General features: G+C 37.0%; 1 protein-coding gene across 1 annotated transcript in view; it reads left to right on the plus strand.

Annotated features, from left to right (window-relative positions):
• LOC114025601 (ras and EF-hand domain-containing protein-like) overlaps positions 1-24,324 on the plus strand; it is a 107,309-nt gene that overhangs the window by 62,935 nt on the left and 20,050 nt on the right. The window contains exons 10-15 of the mRNA XM_027839079.1: positions 5,789-6,023; positions 6,349-6,486; positions 6,613-6,760; positions 9,780-9,861; positions 13,833-13,947; positions 24,036-24,155. Coding sequence (XP_027694880.1) covers positions 5,789-6,023; positions 6,349-6,486; positions 6,613-6,760; positions 9,780-9,861; positions 13,833-13,947; positions 24,036-24,155 — 838 coding nt within the window. The remainder of the gene's footprint in view (positions 1-5,788; positions 6,024-6,348; positions 6,487-6,612; positions 6,761-9,779; positions 9,862-13,832; positions 13,948-24,035; positions 24,156-24,324) is intronic.

Genomic DNA, 24,324 nt, shown 5'->3' on the forward strand with positions numbered 1-24,324 from the left:
AAAGATTTTGAGCCTATCTTTCATTTCAGTCACTTAGCCTTCCAGAAGATCTCGAGTTGCTTTTGTTTCAAGTAATAGAGCAAAATAGTTTAAAAAATTGAATAATTGACATTTTGCCTCTGGTATTTTGAGGATGAAATGTTCCTTAGGGTTCTTACTAGAATTTGAAGAGAAAAAATGATGATCTCCATTTCTGACCCAAATTTTAATCCCTTTTCATGTGAAAACCTGTTAAATACAGAGAAGACTATACTTATATCCCACTTCTAGAATGAGCTATATAAGAGAATGGTCCTATCTTAGCTTTGTATGTGCCTTAGTGTCATCTAAGGGGTTTTGAGTCAATCACCCTTCTGTGTATACACTTCAACTGGGAGACATCTTTTTCTCTTCTGAAATGTTTTAGAGCTGAATACCATACTCAAGTGTGTGTGTGTGTGTGTGTGTGTGTGTGTGTGTGTGTGAGAGAGAGAGAGAAAGAGAGAGAGAGAGAAAGTGTACAACATAGTGGTACAGTTAACAGTACAATATAATGAACATTTGTTAAGTACCTACTATTTAGAGAACACTGTACTAGGTGCCTGGAAGAAATAAAGTTCAGCTCCCTAGAAGAAAATCTCCAGGGCCAGATGGATTTACATGTGAATTCTATCAAACATTTAAAGAACAATTAATTCCAATACTATATAGACTATTTGGTAAAATAGGTGAAGAAGGAATCTTACCAAATTCTTTTTATGATACAAATATGGTGCTGATACATAAACCAGGAAGAGTCAAGACAGAGAAAGAAAATTATATATGTTTTATTAATTTATTTTGATTCATCAATAATCACTTCCATATGCTTTTGAGTTTAAAATTTTTCTCCCCCTTCCTCCCCACAACCCTCCCCAAGACGGTGCACAATCTGATATAGGCTATACATTTACATTCATATTAAACATATTTTCACATTAGTGATGTTGTAAGTAGAAATTAAAGCCAATAGGAGGAACCATCAGAAAGAGGAAACAAAACTTGACAGAAGAGGAAAAAAAAATAGCAATTCAACTTTCATAGTTCTTTCTTTGGATGTCAATAGCAGTTTCCATCACAAGGCCTCTGGAGATGTCTTAGATCCTTGTATTGCCAGGAAGGGTTAAGTTTATCAATATTAGTCATCACACAATGTGGCTGTTATTGTGTACAATGTTCTCTTGGTTCTGTTCACTTCACTCAGCATCAGACCATACAAGTCTTTCCAGGTTTTTCTGAAGTCAGCCTGTTCATCATTTCTTATAGCACAATAGTATTCCATCACATTCACATATCACAGCTTGCTCAGCCATTCCCCAATTGATGGGCATCCTCTCAATTTCCAATTCTTTGCCACCACAAAAAGAGCTGCTATGAATATTTTTGTACATGTAGGTCCTTTTCCAGTTTGTGTGATCTCTTTGGTATATAGCCCTAGAAGTGCTATTGCTGGGTCAAAGGGTATGCACATTTTTGTAGCCCTTTGGGCATAGCTCCAAATTGCTCTCCGAAATGGTTGGATCATTTCACAACTCCACCAACAATGCATTAGTGTTCCAATTTTTCCACATCTTCTCCAACATTTATCATTTTCCTGTTTTGTCATGTTGGCCATTCTGATAGGTGTGATGTGGTACCTCAGAGTTGTTTTGATTTGCATTTCTCTAATCAATAGTGATTTAGAGCATTTTTTCATATGACTATAGATGGCTTTAATTTCTTCATCTGAGAACTGTCTGTTCATATATCCTTTGACCTCTTATCAATTGGGGAATGGCTTGTATTCTTATAAATTTGACTTAATTCTCTATATATTTTAAAAATGAGGCCCTTATCAGAGAGACTGGTTGTAAAAATTCTGAGAAAGAAAATTATAGGCCAATTTCTCTGATGAATATAGATGCAAAAATTTTAAACAAAATATTAGCAAATAGATTATAGCAACTTATCACAAGAATAGTACACTATGACCAGGTAGGATTTTTACCAGGAATGCAGGGCTGGTTCAATATAAGGAAAACTATCAGCAAAATTCATTATATCAACAATAAAACTAACAGAAACCACATGATCATCTCAATAGATGCAGAAAAATCTTTTGACAAAATACAACACCCATTCCTTTTAAAAACACTAGAAAACATAGGTATAAATGGAGTCTTCCTTAAAATAATAAATAGCATCTATCTAAAACCTTCATCAAGCATAATATGTAATGGGGACAAGCTAGAAGCATTTCCAATAAGATCAGGGGTGAAACAAGGATGTCTATTATCACCACTGTTATTCAACATCGTACTGGAAACGTTAGCTTTAGCAATAAGAGAAGAAAAAGACATTGAAGGTATCAGAATAGGCAAAGAAGAAACAAAACTATCACTTTTTGCAGATGATATGATGTTATGTTTAGAGAATCCCAGAGAATCAAGTAAAAAACTACTCGAAATAATAAACAACTTTAACAAAGTTGCAGGCTATAAAATAAACCCACATAAATTATTGGCATTGCTATATATTACCAACAAAGCCCAACAGCAAGAGATAGAAAGAGAAATTCCATTTAAACTTACTGTAGACATTATAAAATATTTAGGAGTCTACCTCCTGAAACAAACCCAGGAACTCTATGAACACAATTACAAAACACTTTTCACGCAAATAAAGTCAGATCTAAATAATTGGAAAAACATCAGTTGCTCTTGGGTAGGCCGAGCTAATATAATAAAAATGACAATTTTATCTAAGCTAATTTACTTATTCAGTGCCATACCAATCAAACTACCAAAAATTATTTTATAGAGTTAGAAAAAATAATAACAAGATTCATTTGGAAGAACAAAAGGTCCAGAATATCAAGAGAACTAATGAAAAGAAATGCAGGGGAAGGTGGCCTAGCCATTCCAGATCTTAAATTGTATTATAAAGCAGCAATCATCAAAACTGCTTGGTACTGGCTAAGAAATAGAGTGGTGGATCAGTGGAATAGGTTAAATATGCAAGACACAGTGGTCAATGACTATAGTAATCTATTATTTGATAAACCCAAAGACCCTAGCTTCTGGGATAAGAACCCACTCTTTGCAAAAAACTGCTGGGAAAACTGGAAAAGAGTATGGCAGAAACTAGGCATAGACCAAAATCTCACCATATACCAAAATAAAGTCAAAATGAGTACATGATTTAGATATAAAGGCTGATACTATAAGCAAACTGGGAGAGCAAGGAATAGTTTACCTATCAGATCTATGGAGAACAGAAGAATTCATGACCAAACAGGAGATAGAGAACATTACAAAAAGCAAAATAGATAATTTTGATTACATTAAATTGAAAAGTTTTTACACAAACAAAGCCAATGTAACTAAGATTAGAAGGAAGGTAGAAAGTTGGGAAAGAATTTTTATAACCAGTCTCTCTGATAAGGGCCTCATTTTAAAAATATATAGAGAATTAAGTCAAATTTATAAGAATACAAGCCATTCCCCAATTGATAAATGATCAAAGGATATGAACAGACAGTTCTCAGATGAAGAAATTAAAGCCATTTATAATCATATGAAGAAACGCTCTAAATCACTATTGATTAGAGAAATGCAAATCAAAACAACTCTGAGGTACCACATCACACCTATCAGAATGGCCAACATGACAAAACAGGAAAATGATAAATGTTGGAGAAGATGTGGAAAAATTGGAACACTAATGCATTGTTGGTGGAGTTGTGAAATGATCCAACCATTTCAGAGAGCAATTTGGAGCTATGCCCAAAGGGCTACAAAAATGTGCATACCCTTTGACCCAGCAATAGCACTTCTAGGGCTATATACCAAAGAGATCACACAAACTGGAAAAGGACCTACATGTACAAAAATATTCATAGCAGCTCTTTTTGTGGTGGCAAAGAATTGGAAATTGAGAGGATGCCCATCAACTGGGGAATGGCTGAGCAAGCTGTGGTATATGAATGTGATGGAATACTATTGTGCTATAAGAAATGATGAACAGGCTGACTTCAGAAAAATCTGGAAAGACTTGTATGGTCTGATGCTGAGTGAAGTGAACAGAACCAAGAGAACATTGTACACAATAACAGTGTGATGACTAATATTGATAAACTTAACCCTTCCTGGCAATACAAGGATCTAAGACATCTCCAGAGGCCTTGTGATGGAAACTGCTATCGACATCCAAAGAAAGAACTATGCAAGTCGAATTGCTATTTTTTTTTCTCTTCTGTTGAGTTTTGTTTCCTCTTTCTGATGGTTCCTCCTATTGGTTTTAATTTCTACTTACAACATCACTAATGTGAAAATATGTTTAATATGAATGTAAATGTATAGCCTATATCTTGGGGAGGGTGGTGGGAAGGAAGGGGGGGAAATTTTAAACTCAAAAGCATATGGAAGTGATTATTGATTAAATCAAAATAAATTAATAAAAGAAGATTAAAAAAAAGAAATAAAGTTCAGCTAGGACATGGCCTCCACTTCTTGGGAGACTTGAATATAACGGGAGATGTTAGGCAAATGACTATAATGCATACAATTACAAAAGAAAAAGACCTGTGAGAGAGGTCTGAGGGAGTGAGTTGTTACTAATGGTGAGAGAAGAGTATGGGAAGATCAGGAATGTCTTCCTGGAAGATGTAGCATTTAATTTAGTCTTTAAAGGAAGAGTAGAAATTCAGCAGAGGAAAGGAGGGCATTCTAGGTCTATGGAACAATATGAGTACAGTCAAGGTAGTAATAAGAGGCAGAGCTTAGTTTGGTAGGAAGCAGAGTTGTTCAATTGGGCTGCTCTATTTGTCGGTGGGCATAATTGGAGTGTGTTGAAAGGAATAATTTGAGGTAAGGCTGAAGTGGCAGGCTGGTGTCAGTTGTTGACTTCCATGAATGTCATATAGATTGCTCAAATATTTCCAGCATCTCCCTACTGTCAAAGAAGTAACATGACCAAATCTATACGTAAGTAATTATTCTGGCACTAATAGGGAGGGTAGATGGGGGGCGGGGGAGAAAGTAGAAGAATTATCTGCAAAGAAGATATAACAAGAATCTTAGAAGTACTAATGTGAGGGCCTATACTAGGGTGGTAGTTATAAGAATAGAGATTAGAAGATGGATTCCAGAGATGCTGAAGATATGAAATTGATTAGACTTAGGACTTGAATAGATATGAGAACTGAGAGATAAGGGAGAGTCATTGATAACACTAACATTCCAAACACGGAAACCTGGATAAAATACCCGAGGCAGAAATGGTAGAAACAGAAAGCAGATGTAGAGGGAAAGGTGTGTAATGAACTTATTTTTAGACTTGTTAAATTTGAGGAGGCAGTGGGGTATTACATTGGAGTTGTAAAGTCCTTAGATCAGAATTGCAAATATAGATTTTGCCAAAATAATGACACCTGATATTTGGGAAGGGATCTCTATGGCCATATGGAACAACACATATGAGAAAGACTTTTGAGCTTGTTTAATAGTAATAATAATAATAATAATAATAATAATAATTATAATTATAACAAATAGCTAAAATTTAAATAGCACTGTGCTAAGTGTTCCACAATTTAATATCTCATGTGATGCTTACAACAATTCGTGGAGGTGGGTGATATTATTTTTTACTTTTTTACTTACTTTGCAAAAGGAAAACAGAGATCTTATAGTCTCCACAATTGAAATTACTTTCTTGGTACTGCTTAACCTGTTTTGAGCATTCTGAACTCTTCATTAAACCCCGTATTTTCTTTCCTATTTATCATCAGGTCATCACGTTCTTCCTACGTGGATGAGGATTGTGATTCATTAGCCCTTTGCGATCCAATGCAGAGGATGAACTATGAGGTTGATAGCCTGCCTGAGAGCTGCTTTGACAGTGGCCTGTCGACTTTGAGAGATTCTAATGAATATGATTTTGAGGTGGAAGACAAGCATCAAAGGAGTTTTCAAAGGTCACAGTGCACGCAGGAGAGCTTTGGGGGTGATGCGTCTGATACAGATGTAAGCCCTGGAAATGATTGATCTTCTAAGACCTTTGATGAAAAGAAAAATTAACCCTCTCTTTGAAATTAACTAGCCTCAAGAGTTCACAGGAACCAAAGGGGTTTTTAATGAAGTTATAAATGTTAAATGGGATCAATAAAACAGTACAATTTCTCTCCCCGGCTTAAGAAGGACTTCCTTACTGGATTGGCACAGTTGAGCATTCTTGACTTCCATAGTAGATTGGCACATGCTGCTTAATGACATCCAATGCAGTTTGTATGGTGTATCTTTTTGTTTAAATACATCTTTTTCATTTCTAAAAATAATATTTTTGGGGCAGGTTCCAGAGATACGAGATGAAGAAGCCTATGGTTCTGACAGCATCAGTACAATATTAGGCTGGAAACCCTCAGAATCTGTTGCTGAAGGGAACTTGGGTACTTCTGCAAGAAAGCCTATATCAGCCCTCTCACCACAGGTAAGTACTATTTTTGTGGGATGTCTTTTTTTCATGCCCTTTGGTAATTTTCTATTTCCTGATACAAACTAGGAATATAAGGGACAAAAAGTAATTAAAATTTTCTCATCCTGAATTTTCTTTTAGGCAAACTTGGCTGATGGCAACCGTAAATATCCTAGCTCAGACAAGGCATATAAAATTGTTCTTGCTGGAGATGCTGCTGTGGGGAAGTCCAGTTTTCTCATGAGGCTTTGTAAGAATGAATTTCGAGGAAACACCGGTGCCACTCTAGGTATATTTCCTGTTTTAATTGCTGATGAAAAAGAATGCTTTCCTAAACTTCTTGCTTAACTTCTTATGGGGATTACATATGTGCAAAATACATTAGAAAATCCTTGGAACCCCTTCCTGTTCTCCAAAAATTACTATACTTTGCAGAATGCTTCTCTTTTACTTTTATTTTTTAAGACTGGGTTTCTATTTCACCCAGGCTGAAAGAACAGGGATGACTCACATGCCTAGTCCATTTCTAAGTGGCATGGGAGCTTTGACCTGCTCTGATTGCCACCTGGGCTTGTTCAATCTTCTCTGGCAACCCAGTCACCCCCTGCTCCTTGGGATTGACCTTACTAATTCCAAACTTAGCACGGACATCCCATTGGCTTCATTCATTGAAGCTCACAACTCCAAAGCTCAAGAGATCTCTCCCAGATTCATATGGCCAGATGAGAGGAGGGGTTGGCATACTTTCTACTCTTCACTCTCACTTCCAGACCATCTTTCTCTTCCATCGTAGCTGTAACCATTTATCCTCCATTAAAGTCCATAAAGTCCATGGTATCTTATTTCTATAATCCCTTCCTCTATGTTCCTGTCTCTAAAGACTTCTTGGTTACTCTCTCATCTTTCTCAATGAATTCAGTTCCTGGCCCAAAGTCTTTCTCTCTACTCCACTCCCTGGTATCAGACTTAAGGGTTAGAATTCATATTGAAGCTCTTCCAACAACCCAGACACTAAATACTTGGGCCTCCTCTAATCAAACGATTGTATATTGTACTTCAGCTATACGCGATCATTATCATGTATTGGTCCTTGCTGCCTCTCAGAAAGGTGTCATCTTCATAATCCTGAAATTTGAAATTCTACTCCCTGGCCACAATTTTCTATTCTTTGGACTCTCACTTTTAGCCTATTATTTTCCCTAATGATGACCTCTGTTCTCTTGATTCACCCCCTCCCCCTTCTTCCAGTTTGCTTCTACTAGTCTGTTTTCACTCACCTCCATATACCAAACACTGACTACACAGTGAACATTTCTTTTGTTCCTGTGTTCCTTTCTTACTATCCTACTTGCCACATTTCCTGAGATTCTTTCTGGGTAACCCTGACCATCTTTTTTATTTCTAGACTTCTGTGTTGCTATAGATTGGATCTGTTACAAATTTTGGTGCCATTTGTAATGCCTTCCCTGCTATTCACTAGTCATCATCCTTTATTCTTATAAACTCTCTGTCCAATTTACGACTGACTGTTCCAAGCCTTTCTCTCATTCCTATGGCCTCAACCAAATCCCCACATTTCTGCACAGTCAGGTAGACGACTTACCTGCCTTCTTCTTCATGGAGGTTGATAACCTTCCCTCAAAATCTTTCCATGTTTCTCAAAATTTCTCAGCATCATAGCTTACTATCTTTCTTTGGTCTGGTCATAAAAGAATTGTTGCCCTGGTTAATTCCTCTACTTGAACCTTGAATCCTATTCTACCCTCCCTTCTCCGGGTCCTTGCTCCAATACTGAATAGAACAGTGGACTTGGAGTCAGAAAGATTTGAGTTAGAATCCTACTTTAGACACTTACCATCTGTGTGATCCTTAGCAAAGCCTTGGGATGACTCATATGCCTACTTGATTTCTAAAGGGCATGGGAGCTTTGAGCTGCTCTGATTCTCAACTGGGCTTATTCAATCTTCTTTGGCAACCCAGTCACCCCCTGCTCTTTGGGATTGACCCTTATTAATTCCAAACTTCCCCTTGGCCTTAATTTCTTCATCTATAAAATGAGAGATGTGCGTGCATGCGTGAGTGTGTGTGTGTGTGTAATTTTTGGTCTCATAGGTCTTTTCCAGCTAAAAATCTATGATCTCATGATCCCTTTTAGGCTTTCTGTAGCCATATGCCTGCAAATATGCTTGAGTTTCTTAATCCTAACTCATCTCACTATTATTCAATCTCTCTTTCCTACCTTCCTTTGTTAAACTTCTTCAAAAAGTTTTCTATGTTTTATGATTCTCCTGACCACTCAATCTTCCCGTAACCTTTTATAACTGGGCTTCCATGACATTGGTATTAAATTTTAAAATTGCCCTTTCCAATGTCACCAAATTCAAGCACCACATCCAAAGGCCTTCTTCATAACCTCTTTGTAGCATTTCATACTTTTACCCTGTCCAATCTACTAAATAGTTTTCTTCTCCCTTGGCATCTGACCCATCATCCTCTTCTCATTTTCCTTTTATGTCTCTACCTCTGCCTGGTTCACTGGCTTTGTCATTTTCCTGACTGCTTAAGGTTGGCAGTTATTAAGATTCTTTCTTTTGTCTCTGTCTCTTTTGACACTCCTAGCTATCTCATACATTCCCCTGACTTCAACTATTATTTCTGTTCAGATGACTCCCAAACCTGTGTTTCTAGCCCTTCACCTCTAGTTTCATACTTCCATCTTTGACTGCCTGTAAAATAGTTCCACTATCTCCTCAAACTCTGTATATCCAAAACTGAGCTTATCTTTTTCCTAAATTTGTACTTCTTTCTGACTTTATCAATCTATTTATATTTTATTTGATAGAATAAGGTAAATTGTTTATTCCATTGTACAAGGCTAAAATTTCATTTCAATGTAATTCATAATGGTATTTTAATGTTTAATTCAGGTCACTAGAGTGTGTTTTAATAGTGGAATCAAGCCTGAAGAGTCTAGCTCAAAATTAACTAATTATGTTGGCACAAAAACCTTTTTGTCCCATAGCCATGGAGTATACCCATGCCCCAGCCAGTCTTAGATCAGAATGGGAAATGAGGCAAGAATGTGTATGGCTTATTGCTTATCCATCATCACTATTGGAAAGAAATACACCTCAAAAGTGTTCTATACTGATTAGGTCAATGGAGTCATCTTTATGAATGACTTTGTATTTTACTTTCACATGATGTTGGGGTGATATAGATGCTTGTCACATCTTGAAGAAGTCTTTAAAAGCAAAATAAATGGAAATATTGACTTCTTACTCTCAGCCCTTATGCTTCTTTTAAAGGAGTTGATTTTCAAATGAAGACTCTTATTGTGGATGGAGAGCCTACAGTCTTACAGCTCTGGGATACAGCTGGTCAAGAGAGGCAAGTGCCATTCACAGATTTCATACTTATATGGAGAATTTGTGATGAAAGATGATAAATATTTACTAGATTGTTTGCTCATTTTTTTTTATATTCTCCAGTTTCATTGGAAGTCTGGTTACTATTTTCTCCGTATTCCAATCCTTTTTCCCTCTTCCCTACCCTTCTTCCTCTTCGTTTTTATATTTGGCAGATGAAGAGACTTTTAGCAACTCCTCAGTTTGTGTGGTTAAGAAGGCTCCAGAATATCCTTTTTTTTTCCTAAAGAAAGATTCAAGCAAGGTGACTTTTTCTTATGAAATGCTAATGTGGGCAGCTGCTTAGCTGTGAAAGATTAAAAATGATGTATTTTCCATGACGCAATGAAGATTCTGACTTCACTTCATTGAAGAAAGTGAACCTTTCAGCTCTTCTCTGTACAAAGGCAGAGACATTCATCAGCACAGACCTATTTCTGTAGGACTTGTAATGCATGTTCATTGCCATTGACTAAAAAGCATTAGGAAGGAGCTTCTTATCCTGTCTAGCCTCTCTGGGAATAAAACTCATCAGCTCATCTGAAGCAGACTGGGCTTTTTAGAATTCAAGCTAAAAGATGTATAACTAAGGTAGTCTTTCAGATGTGAGCTATGTCAAATCTGCATGAAATTCTAACAGTATCACATGTGGAAGCAGAGCTAAGACATGTCACTTAGGAGCTATCTCTCCCTACCAACCCCTGCTAACCCTCTTCTTCCTTTTAATACTCAACACCCTCTAACTTCCTCTGTCTCAAACCCACTTACCTTACTCCTGTGGCATCAGGTTCAGTGCATGGGAGTATAGAGTGCCGAAAACTCTGACCAGAAGCACCTCTGCCTGTGACTTCCACTAGAATGGCCATACCTTTATCCTGTCCTCTTTGGACATTGAGAAGCACCAGCACTAGAGGCTGTTTTGCAGGCCACATGCTTTTTAAAAATTGTTTCTATGGATGAGGATTCTGGGAAGATGGCAGAGGAGGCCAGAAATTCTAAACTCTCCAGATTTCCCCTACAAACAAGACAAAGCAACGCCTCAGGTTGAACATAGAGTGGTAAAAATAAACAAGAATTGGGGCAGAACAGTGGTCCTCCTGGGGCAACAGGAAGAAAAGTCACAGGACAGAGGTTTGGTCCCTGTGAAGTGTAAACATCTCCAGGCTAGTTCTATTGAAACAGCAAGCCAAGGAGTCCTCGGGCTAGCTGGGTTGGGAGGTAACCTCGGTCTCACTTGCCAGACCGTATTGGAAGTCCAACATCTGAGCAGGGGAAGATTGAGGGAACCTTTGCTGATAAGGGATGCCAGGCCCAGCTGTGCTGCCCAGACTCGCCTTGGATGAGAAGGAACCAGCACATGCCCAGTGAATGCAAAAGCCTTGGGGTAGGGACACTGCTGCCTGTGGGCACGTATAGGAGGGCAGAGTCCTAGATTTTGGTTCCAGGCCAGAGGGGAGAACTGAAGGAGAACCTGAGGCCAGAGACACCATCCCCTATACCCCAGGACTAGGGGTGGTTACAATAACAAACTGCTATAAATTAAAAAAAATGAGTAGGCAAAGGAGAAAGAATCCAACCACAGAAAGTTACTATGGGAACAGAGAAGACCAGACTTCATCTTCAGAGGAGCATATTGAAACAAAAAGACTCCTGCCCCAAAGAGTAGCATAAAATGGTCACTTGCCCAAAAATAATTCATGGAAGAACTTAAAAAAGACTTTAAAAATCAAATGAGAGAGATTGAGGAAAATTAAAAAAATAACAATTCAAGAAAAAGAAGAAGATTACGAAAAGAAAGTCAACCAACTAGAAAAGAAGATCCAGAATCTTAAGAAAGAAAATGACTCCTTGAAAATTAGAATTAGGCAAGGGGAAGCCGGCGAAGTTACAAGAGATCAAGAAATAATAAAATAAAATATAAAGAATGAAAAAATAGAAGAGAAAGTGAAACATCTCATAAGAAAAACAGCTGATCTGGAGAACAGATCAAGAAGTGAAAACATAAGAATTATTGGACTACCTAAAAGCTACGATAAAAAAAAAGAATCTTGATACAGTAATATAAGAAATAATTAAAGAAATTGTCCTGAAGTGTTAGAACAAGAGGGAAAAGGAGAAATAGAAAAAAAATACACCAATCACCACCTGAAAGAGATCCTGTGAGGAAAACCTACAGGAATATCATAGCTCAATTCTGAAACTCCCAGCTTAAGAATAAAATATTATGAGCAACAAGGAAAAAAAAACAATTCAAATATGTCAGAACCACAGTGAGAATCATAGAAGACCTAAAAGACCACAGATTTTGGAACACTATATATCAAAGAGCAAAAGAACTGGGATTGCGGCCAAAAATATTATACCCAGTGAAGTTAAGCATAATCCTGAATGAAAAAGAATGGATATTCAATGAATTGCCAGACTTTTAGGATTGTGTTGCAAAAAGACCCGAGATCAATAGAAAATTTGGCATATAAATTCCAAGAGAAATCTAAGGTAAACGTCAAAGACTAATTATAAGGGATTCAATAAGGACATACTGTTTACTTTTTATATGAGGAAATGTAAATCATATGTCTAAGATTGTTATTAGTAATTGGGTAGTTCAAAAGAAGATTGGGGTAGAGTTGAGGATAACGTGATACTACAAAGTAAACCTTCTAGGGAAAGGTAAAAAGAGTAATTATCTTGTACAAATGGGGTGTGAGAGGAAGAACTGACACAGAGGATGGGGGAGGAGGGCTGACAGTTCTGGAACCCTACTCTCATTGGGAATGGGTTAAAGAGAGAATGATACTTATGTATCTAGAAGAGTATAAAAGTTCTAAATTCAGAAAGAAATAAAAGATTAAGTGGATAGGGAGGGGGTAGAGGATAAGGGAGGGATTTTAAGATATAGGGGAAAGGTAGGGGGGTAGGTTAAGTAATAATAGGAGGCCAAGTTAGTGAGTAGAAGTAAAGTAGAAAAGTCAGGAAGGATAGGAAATAGGAGATACACACAAACATAAAATAAAGACCAGAAGTAGAATTTATGAGGGAAAAAAGCAGGGGTAGTAATCATGATCTCAGACAAAGTTAAAGCTAAAATCGATTTAATGAGAAGATAAAAATAGAGAAACTACACTGTAAGTGAGCCATATTAATCAATGTTGTTTTAGACTATTTAAAATAACTAGACAGTATAAGGTTGGAATATTGCTGTGGTATAGGAAATGATGAGTTGATAGACTTAAAAAATAGGGAAAGACTTGTATTTATAAAGGAAGACATTATCCACTAGCAGAGGAACAGAGGACAAACAAGTATAGTACTGCCTTACATAGATGTATATGAGTGGATATATCTAAATATGAGTATGATTATACATATCTAAGTATATGTGTGTGTATATAAGTGTATATATGTATTACACATGTATGTATGTGTACATGTATATATACATGTATATGTACATATATATATATACACATACATGCACACACTCATACACAAATATATCTGTGCTTAATTGTAGCCTTCTGGTGAGGGGCGGGGAGGAAGGTGCGGGAAGAATAAAGTAAAAAGCACGCATCAGAGAACAAAAGAAAACTAACAAGGAAGCAAAGACGGACAGCTGAGAATACGATGTGTAGTATTCATTATATAGGCTATCTTAAAATGGAAATCTATTGCTGTCTATTTTGAATCATCTCTTATGTTCTGCTGTGCACATGGCAATGGTTTTTAAAATTTTCTTATTTTATATTTAAGTTTTAGTATTTAAGTTTATAATATGTTTCTTTTTCTTATTGTGTATTTAAGTTTTTTTTAAAAAAGAGAAAAAATTGTTTCTACAAGGAAGGCCTTTCTTTAACATAAAAGAAGTAGACTGAATGGTCAGTAAGAAGTGAGAGCATCAGATTAACTTATCAGAACCATTGCTTATGTATATTTCTTGTTCTTTTTTCCCTTAAGATTCCGAAGTATAGCTAAATCCTACTTTAGAAAAGCAGATGGTGTTCTGCTGTTATATGATGTGACCTGTGAGAAAAGCTTCCTAAATGTACGAGAATGGGTAGATACAATTCAGGTAAGATTCAGTCAGTCAACAAATGTTTTTCAAATACCTGTTGTGGGCCAGGTCCCATGCTAGGCATGGTGGATACGGAGTTAAAAAAAAAAGCCAACCTGCCTTCAAGGAACCCATATTCCTATATTCTAGTCAGAGAGACAACATGTACATTCAGGTTATCCCAAAAGTCTCTGTGCAGTTTTAGGCTTTAATAGCTTAAATTGGGAGAGCTTTTGTAAGCTTGCACAAAATAAACAAAAGTTGATTTTGGGAAGGGAAGCACTAGCCACCAAAAGGGATTTGGAAAGGAATCATTTAGGAACTAGTGCTTAAGCTGAGCTTTGAAGGAAGCTAAGATTCCTTTGTTGAGGCAGAAGAAGGGAGGAGGGAATACTTTTTAGGTATGGGCAGTCCTGTTAAAAGGCATAGATAGGAGATGAAGTGTCATGGGTGAGAAACAGCAAGGATGCCAGTGTGGCTTGACTATAGTGCCTGAGGGGAAATTTTATTTTTCACATATATATATGTGAATATATCTATATATGTGAATATATGTATATGTGAATATATATATGTATATGTGAATATATATGAATATGTATGAATATATGTGAATATACACACACAGTAAGTCTAAAAAGGTAGATTTAAGTTGTGAGGGACTTTAAATGGTAAACATAGTTTTTATTTTATTCCCAAGGTAACAGAGAGCCACTGGAGTTTACTCAGCTGGGAAGTGTAGAGTGAGACTCAAGCTTAAGGAAAATCACTTTGGCATCTGAGTGGAGGTTAGATTGGAGAAAGGAGAGACTTGGGACAGGGATACCCGAGTAGGCATTCAGGTGGAATGTGATGAGGTCCTGGTTGTTGTCCTTCATCCTCAAAGAGGACCAAAATGATGGAGTCAAGGTACAATGCATTCGATTATAGTTAATCAGACTGATACGAGCTCAGAATACTCTACCACGAGTTGGGCATAAGTAGTTCATATGAACATTTGGAGTGCAAACAACCAACCAACTGAAGAGGTCTTAAACTGGGCGGGGGGTGGCGGGGACCACATGAGTAAAGGGAAGTAGACAGATATATATCACATATATAAATGTATTGTTGTGGAAACCCAGCTCCAAAAGGCCAACATCAAAGATAAAACCTTGAGAAATTTCATTTTCAATCTGTTCCACTGAAATATCATGTAATGGATGAGAATCATCTTACCAGATGGAGCATAAATCTGATAGTCAAGAGTTCTGAGTGGCATTTAATGGGGTTGGCCTTTTCTTTCCAGAAGGCTGGGCAGATTCTCATCAAACCTATGATGTTGGGAGCTTCTGGGAACAATTCTGTGCTTTGAAGATACATACCCTTTATGATATCTCAAGGGGGTGAGGTTAGAGTTGGAATTCAGTATTATTTCTTGCTACCTCCATGTCAGAAGATGGCTAGAAGTACTAGTTACCCTTCAGACTAGTGGATGCATGTCTGAAAAAGCCCTCAGAGAACAGTCTTAGGTGACCTGCAATAGCAGCCACAAACCAAAAGATTGCCTTTATTTCTCAGCAGTATGGAAAGACTATTTAGTCACACACTGGTCTTTCCAGCTGTATTCATCCTTGTGGATAACAATTGTCTTCAGTAGTTTCATCTTTTTGAATGAACTGGAAGCCCTATTTCAACTTGTGAACTTGGCATGTTTTTTTTTTGTTTGTTTCCTTGTGTCTTTTTTATTCTTAAAAAAAAAAAAACATTTGAAGGAGATGACTTTTTCTGATCAGTTTGGATACACCATTAAAATTGTATCAAAAGATACACCTTGAGTCCCATTTGTAGCTCAGTATCATTTATCTAAACAAAATGACGGTCATTAATTTTTGAATAATAAGTCTTCTCTAGTTTTTTAATAAATGTCAAAGAAATTAAGTATGTTGACAGAGGTTGCTAAATGGCAGCTAGTAAATAAACATTTATGAAGTATTAAATCTGTGCCAGGCACTGTGCTAAATGCTAGGGACGCAAGAAGGGCAAAAACAATCCCTGCCCTTGAGGATAACATGTAAATAACAAGGTAGAGAGAAGATTTATGCAGTGTATACATATGGTAATCCCAGAGGGAAAGGAATTAGTTATTTTGGAGACTGGGGAAAAAGCCTACTCCAGGGGGCATGATTTGGGCTGAGTCTTGAGGGTAGCTATGTGGTGCAGTGGAGAGAGAGCTGGGTGTAGAGTCAGGAAGATTCATCTTCCTGAGTTCAAATCTGACCTCAGACACTTACTAGCTGCGTGACTCTGGGCAAGTCACTTAACGCTCTATGCCTCGTTTTCCTCATCTGTAGAAGAAAATGGCAAACTCCAGTATCTTTGCCAAGAAACCCCCAAATGAAAGCACAAAGAGCCGAACACAGCCGAACAGCAACATTGAAGGAAGCCAAGGAAACAGAAAGCAAAGTTAGGAGGGAGAGATATTCCAGACATGAGGGTGGGAAGCCACAATTAAAATAAATTAATATTATATAATTAGTTATATAATGTATACCACATACTTATTATATAATTATCTATACAACATGCAATATATAATTATATAATGACAAACACATATACTATTATAATGATTATATTATATATAACCATTTTTATCTTCTGTGATCCTCTCTATCTCTTGTTTGATTGTGAATTTTTCTTCTATCCATGGATCTGATAGCAGTATACTATTTACTATTAACGGAGAGGTGATGGACTTAGGGTCCAGCAAGAAACATGGATTTTATGAACACAGTCAATATATGATATATAATTATATACTATAATTATATTATATTATCATATTATTATGATTATAATATATTATAATGGTCATGATATAATATGGAAATAATATGATACTATTAACATACTATTATTAACATTAATAATAGCTAGTATTCATATAATGCTTTAAAGTTTCAAAATGCTTTACAAATGTTATCTCACTGCATTTTCACAATAACCCTGGAAGGTAGGTGCTATCATTATTCCCATTTCACCGATGAGAAAACTGAATCAGGAAGCATAAGGGATCATACCCTTAATCAAGATCACACAGCAAGTGTATGAGGCTGAATTTGAACTTAAGTCTTTCTGACTCCATATTCAGCAGGATAGCCACTGTACCACCTAGCTTTTTTCAAAATAACTAGTAGCTGTCATGGTTTACAAGTCAAACACTAACTTGCTCTTTGTCATTAAACCTTGTTGCCTCCTAGTTAAAATGCAATTGGAATATCAACCTCCCCCCAAGGGGTGCTGTGAGGACTAATTAATTGTGAATAGCAATATGAGTTGAAAAATATTAAACTGCCTATTTTTGTTACAATGAAACAGGAAAGAAACTTAATGAAAATATAGTACTGTTCTTTGAATTGATGTGGTGCTTTTACTCTTGAAGTGTTTCCTTTTATTTTTATATTGTCTCACAGCATTCCTTGAAGCTCAGTGGGAAAGGGTTGATCCATTCTGCATATGAGAACAAGCACAAAGTTGTGAATTGCATAGCCTCTCATAGTTGATGAGTAGAACCGAGTTGCCTGGAGTATAATCTTAAACTATTGGATCTTATCTATAAGCAGTAGCTTAATTCTAAGGTAGTTCAGTAAGCTATTTTTAAAAGAATTATTGATGTTTTTTGTATTTCATTACAAACATTTCCAGATTCTCCCCACCCCAAACAGTCTTGTAACAAAGTAAAACAATTAGACAATTCAGTGAACTCACCTGACAGTTACATGCTTATATTTCTTACCTGTAGAACCCCACCTCTTTTTAAGTGTTTTTTAAATTAGAAATCTACTTTCTTGCCTTTCTACCCCACTGAAAAAAAAAGGAGAAAAATAAAGTCTTTGTAACAAATTTACATAGTCAAACAAAATGAATCTCATTGGCTGCATTCACAAATATGTCTGATTCTGGACCCTAAATCAATCTTCTGTCTGTTAGTTGTAAATTGCATGGTGCTATCAATTCTATGGGTAAAAGAAAAGTTCATGACAAAATAAAAGATAGAAAGAATTATTGAAAATAAAATATGTAATTTTGATTATATAAAAATAAGTTTTTTTTTCAAAAAAACTAATTCAATAAAGCTAAGATTAAAAAAGAAACAACTGGGAAATATCTTTGCAGCAAGTTTCTATGATAAAAGTCATTTCCAAGATAATTTATTTATGTTCATATTCCATAATTTATTTATATTTATAAGAATAAGAGACATTCACCCTTTGATAAATGGTCTAAGGATATGAACAGACATTTCTCAAAGGAAGAAACCTAGGCTATCTATAGCTGTATGGGGAAAAAAATTGCTTCAGACCACTTTGAGAGAAATGCCAATTAAAGCAATTCTGAGATTTCACCTCATATCCATCAGATTGTCAAAGATGATATAAAAAGGAAAATAACAAATGTTGGAGGGGCTATGGGGAAAAGGCACAGTGAGACACTGTTGGTGGACTTGTGAATGGGTAAAACAATTCTGGAAGGGGATTTAATTACACACAATGTCACTAAAAGTTAGGAAGAAAATAGTGTATGCCTTTTGACACAGCTATACCACTGCTAGGCATACACCCAAAACAGATCAAAGAAAGAGGAGAAAGTCCTTTATGCATAAAAATGTTTATAGCACCTCTTTTTGGTAGCAAGAAACCCATGAACTAAGAAGTTGCCCAGCAGTTGAGGAACAGCTGAATAAAGTGTGGTGTATGAATATGCTATAAGAAACAAGGAAATAGATGATTTAAAAGAGAGATTGAAAGACACATATGAAGAGATAAAAATGAACAATTCTGAAGACTTTCTATAAACTGATGAAAAATAAAATAAACAGAACCAAGAGAACAATTTATACAATTAAAGCATTGTAAAGACAAACAAATTTGAAAGTTGTAAGTATTATGATCAATGCAATGACCATCCATGATTCCAGAGTACTAATAAGGTCTTTATTGTACAGCTACTATGTGCTGGGGATTGAAATAAGTTCTGGAGGTAAAAAGAAAAAAAATGAAATATTCCCTGTCATCAAGAAGCTCGCATGTTATTGGGGAAAATGACAAGTATGTGTCTAAGCAAATACAGAATATATGCAAAGCAAATAAAATTATCCAGTAGAACTAGTAGCAGCTGAGAGCGAAGGTGGGTCAGGAGCAATCCTTGAATTTTGAATTAAAATTTTTGAATGGAGTTTTGAAGGAAACCAGAGGACCTCAAAGATGGAGGTGAGGAGGGTAGTAGATTCTAGGCATAAGGATGCAGTCTGTGAAAAGATACAAAGACAAAAGGTAGACTAAAAGTTATTGAAATTTTTGGTCCCCAATTTTTGGTGTGTAGTTGTTATATCATGAGTAGCTACTGCAGAGGACCAGTGAGCTATGGTCTTGAGTTGAATAAAAAGAAGATACCAGGCTGGATCATATTTGGGAAACTGATGTTACTAAAAGACCTCACATTGTCCACCTCTGCAAAAAGTCATCTTTTTAATGTCAATCTTTCTCCCATGATTTCCAATATCTCCCATTATATCTCTTCCATAATTCATGGAAAAATAGGTTTTCAGAGGAATAAAATTTGCAAGTGACCAAAAGAACAATGGAAGGTACATTTGTTATCCTAGTGAATAGGCATCAGCATGTTACCAGGAACGATTCACGTGCAAGGAGTGACGTAATAGATGTCATCAGGCACATTTATATTCAGAAAAGGAGGTAGACTGGTCATGTAGTGAGAATGAGGAACAGCATAGCATAGAGATAGCATGAGTTCAGTGAGGTTATTCATGAAGTAATGAGAGAACCAGAGACAGGCTTAGGCACATAGTAGGAAGATTCTAGTTTGGAAGTTAATGGAAAGACATAGATAAAAGTCAGATGGAATGGGAAGGCCTGGATAAATCAGGGTAGAATAGTGGATGGAATACTGATAATATGTTCCCATCAAGTTTTGAATATGTCATAAACAGTGAAGTGCCCGTAAGTTGAGGGGCCACACAAGGCTAACAAAACCCAGAAAGACATTTCCTACCAAATAGTTGTTTGAACTGTGATTAAACACATGCAAAGTGGTTGAGGTCAACTGGAGTATTTAAAACAGTTCAGACATTAAATGGCTGAAGATTTTTCCTGACTCTTAGCTGCCATCATTGTTAAATATTTACACATTTTAAGTAGGTTACCAAGTTGGCAGCACTACTGTTTCCCCAGGCTATAACTAGAATGTGAAAGGGGATAACTTTTCATCAAAGATCACTGCCTGTATTTGTAGCTGGGGATGAAATTGGTTACAATATGACATCTGATTTATCCATCAGAAAAATGACTGATCTGCTGGCCTCTCTCTTATGATTCCCAATTTGAAAGCATTCTGTCTTGCTTTATAGAACCTGAATGACTTAGGTGAAGATATATAGAATTTGGTATCTTGATTTACTGGAAAGGGGTAAAGAACGTAATGTAATACATATGTTACTGTTGGTTAGTCTATATAAATTAATAACTTCATTGGGTGTTGATAGGAAGTAGTCTTTGCATTGCAAAACCTTAAATCAAATTTCAGATCCAATCTGCTTTTGGAACCATTCATTCATCTGATGACTTAACAGTAATTAAATATTTATGGAGTACTAAGGGGGGTAGGGAGTCATATGGGATCCAAAGATGTAAAAGGTGTGTATGATGACCAGAGGTGGGGAATCTGTGACCTTGAGGCCACATGTGGCCCTCTAGGTCCTTAAGTGCGGCCCTTTGTTGAATCCAAATTTCATAGAACAAATCCTCATAATAAAAGGATTTGTTCTGTAAAACTTGGACTCAGTCAAAAAGCCGCACCCAGAGACCTACAAGGCCACGTGTGGCCTTGAGGCTGCAGGTTCCCCACCCCTAGTATAATCTTTCATTTGGAAAGACAAGTCTTTTATGTGTAAAAACCAATAATATAAGAAAATGCAATAAATGCTCAAGGAGTAGTATAGCAAATAGCTTTAGTAGCTAATATTTATACAGGGATTTCTATACATTCTTAGTTGATATTTGACATAAATCCTTTTAGGTATAAAGTATAGGCATCCTTTTCATCCTTATTGTGCAGAAGAGAGAACAAAGTTTCAGAGGTTTTAAGCATTAAATGATGGTTCTATGATTGAGACCTGTGTCTTTCTACTCATTTTTGGGGTGACTTGAGTCATTCCAAATTTAGTGTTCTTAGGGCCAGCTAGGTGGCGCAGTGGATAAAGCTCCAGCCTTGGAGTCAGGAGGATGCAAGTTCAAATCCAGTCTCAGACACACAACGCTTACTAGCTGCGTTACCCTGGGCATGTCACTTAACCCCGATTGCCTCACCAAGAAAGCAAAAAACAAAATCAAATTTAGTGTTCTTTGCAGTACACTAATCTGCTTTTCAGGTATTGTAGAAGAAAAAAGGTTCCTACTGGGCCAGGTTGGTGATAGAAATCTTGACAGAGGAGGTAACGTTTGGTCTGGACCTTGAAGGGTGCATGGGATTTAGAAAGCTGGTTGAAAGAACATTACAGATAGAAGGTACACTGAGCAAAGCTGGAGAAAAGGGAAAACATAACCAGTTCAAGGAAATGAGTAAACCATTATGGATAAGGCAAAAAGTTTTATTCAGGGGATTAGTGGAAAACAAAATACATAAAAGTTGGTTGGGGCCGTATTTGACAGTGGGCCTTATCAGTAACAGGGAACTGTGAATGAATGAGTGAATGAATGAATGACACCTTTATTAAGTGCTTACAGAGTACAAAGCACTGTGCTAAAGGAAATAAATAGAACAGTAAGAATGTCTCTGTTCTCAACCTGCTCACATTCTAATGGGGGAGATTGCAGCTGTAAGTCAGAGTGAAAGGTCCCATGGTCCTTGGGATACAGCAGATATCATAAAGCAAATGCTAATAATGGCTCTTCTGTGATGTCATTTCCGTTGATGATAATATTCCACTGATTAGGTTAATCAGTTTCTGATATCGAACCATTTGATAGTGCCAAGCACTTTGGTGGTAAGAGCTTTCTCTTCTGGATTTTCAGGAGCTGTGACTAATACCTTGCAGGGGCAGTTGCTGGGGTGTATCTCCTTAAGGACTGCTTCCCAGAATGATATCTGCAGACACTGGAAGCATTGCTATTCCCAAGGATCTTGGATTCAAATTCCTGGGCTGTCTGTCTCGGGGTCTGAAGGGAGATGATGGTCAGGGTGGTGGTGGTTTGATTTGGTTGGCACCTGCTGCCTCCTCCCTCTCTCTCCAGGCATGGCTAGGCCGCCTTGACTGCTGTTGATGGGGATCGCTGGCCCCTTCTTGGCAGTAATTGATTCCTCAGATGATGCCTATGAGGACTGGGCTGGAAGCAGGGCTGGTGGTCTGATTGGGGGATGGGGTGCTGTCACTTTTAGGGCTCCTGCTTATCAGCTTATTGCTGGCATTTGGTCAACAGTTGCTGGGGTTGATAAGGAAGCTGGGCCCTTTCTCCAAAATGATCTCTTCTCTCAGTGATGGCTGTGGGGGCCTAAGCTGGAAGCAGTTCTGGTGGTTGGGAGATACTGCTATTCCCAGTGCTCTTGGGTTCAGGGTTTGGGTCTGTTTCCATCAGAGTCTGTAAGGAGGTAGTGATCAAGTGTGATGGTGGATTTGCCTGGCACTTGCTTTCTATTTCTCCCTTAGGGCTCCTTTTGCTGCAGCATTTAGAAGTGGTATCAAATGCTTGGTGGCCTCCAGTCACTGTATTTGAACTTGAACTGAACTGTATGGCTTTTCAAATTCCCCTACCCTGAACTTCAGCCTACTCTTAAGAACAAATATGAACCCTAGCTCGATGCAGCCTGCAGTCCATCTGGGATGATCTTATTGTGGCTCCTTTCTTTCTTACAAATCTGAGTCCAGGACTCTTAGATTGTTCTTAACATGATAAGAGCTGAGTACATAAAACTCATCCGGGTTTGTGGGATCCCACAGAGTGAGGACGTATTGGTGCAAAAACGGATTATGTAGTAGCAAGTTTCTGAAGCACTTGGCTTAGTTGCTCTACTGGCAAAGGGAAAAAAAAAACCAAACATTGAAGGCTTTTGATATATCCTTATTCAAATGAATTTATAGGGAAATATCAGACTTCAAATATAGAGGGTTGGCATGTTTGAGTGATACAGTGTAACTATTCTCCCTGCCCCCTTCTGACTCTGTGGTTCCTTAGATATATAGGATCCCAAATAGTTTCTGCCGTTGGGTAGTTTAGGAAGGTGTATGATATAGGAACCATAGGGAAATATCCAAATTTGTGTGTGTGTATGTATGTATGTATGTGTGAAAGAGAATATGACTATATCTATGTGTATGTGTGCACACTTATATGGTAGAAAGTGTCCCAAAAGTCTTAGTGCAGTTATAACCTATTAAAGCTTAAAACTATACTAGGACTTTTGGGACATCTTGTATACAACCTTAGCTTATAATCCAAGTGGAACTCATGGTTAGTGTACCTAATTCACATATCCTGTGACTTGAAGATTCTATGATAATAGAAAATGTTATATAAAGTGCTTTAAGGTTTTCAGAAAGCTTTTTTGTACATTATCTCAACCCATTACCCTGAATAGTGGTTTCTGTGTAAGAACAAATTATGACCATTAGTACTCTGTTTTCTGAGGTGTTCCTTTGTTTCTTTTTTTTTTGTCCCCATGAACTAGATGGTAGTTAAGTATGAAATTCCAGTTCCATTGATGTCACAGGGTAATTACGAGATTGATTGTATATTATGTATTGGCTTTAATGGGAGTTGCCATCTAATTACTATTGTTTGAAGCAGAGGTTCCAAGTAGTTACTGTGTGACTCACAGCCCAATTTAATATTTAAATGCAGGGATGTTTCTTGAATTAGTCTTTGCTTGCTGTTTCCTTTGCATTTAAAATAAGAAGTTAGATTTTTAGCTGTAAACATGCAATTATGCTAATGCCTATCACCTTTATTATTAGTACTACATAAAGAGTAGAAGTTTGTATATAAAAGATTCCCCTGACTCTTCTCTCTCCCTTTCCCTCTCCCTCTTTTTCCCTTTCTTTCCTTTTGTAGGATGCAGCGCATGAAACAATTCCAATTATGATGGTGGGAAATAAGGCAGATCTTTGTGAAGCAGCTTTGGCCCAGGGACAGCAATGTGTGCCAAAACATTTTGGAGAAAAACTGGCCATGGTAAGATCAACAATGAATACAAATTACAAGAGATCTTCAATCTAGATGCAAAAGCATAGATTATCTAACCCATTTAGGTCATGGTTAAGCACATGATGGCCTAAGCAAACTGAATACAACTGAGACCGCCCAGAGTGTCAACAAAATGTTGAATTCAGTACGTACATAT

This window comes from Vombatus ursinus, unplaced genomic scaffold (genome assembly GCF_900497805.2).
Source record: "Vombatus ursinus unplaced genomic scaffold, bare-nosed wombat genome assembly UNPS02014832.1, whole genome shotgun sequence".
NCBI lineage: Eukaryota > Metazoa > Chordata > Mammalia > Diprotodontia > Vombatidae > Vombatus > Vombatus ursinus.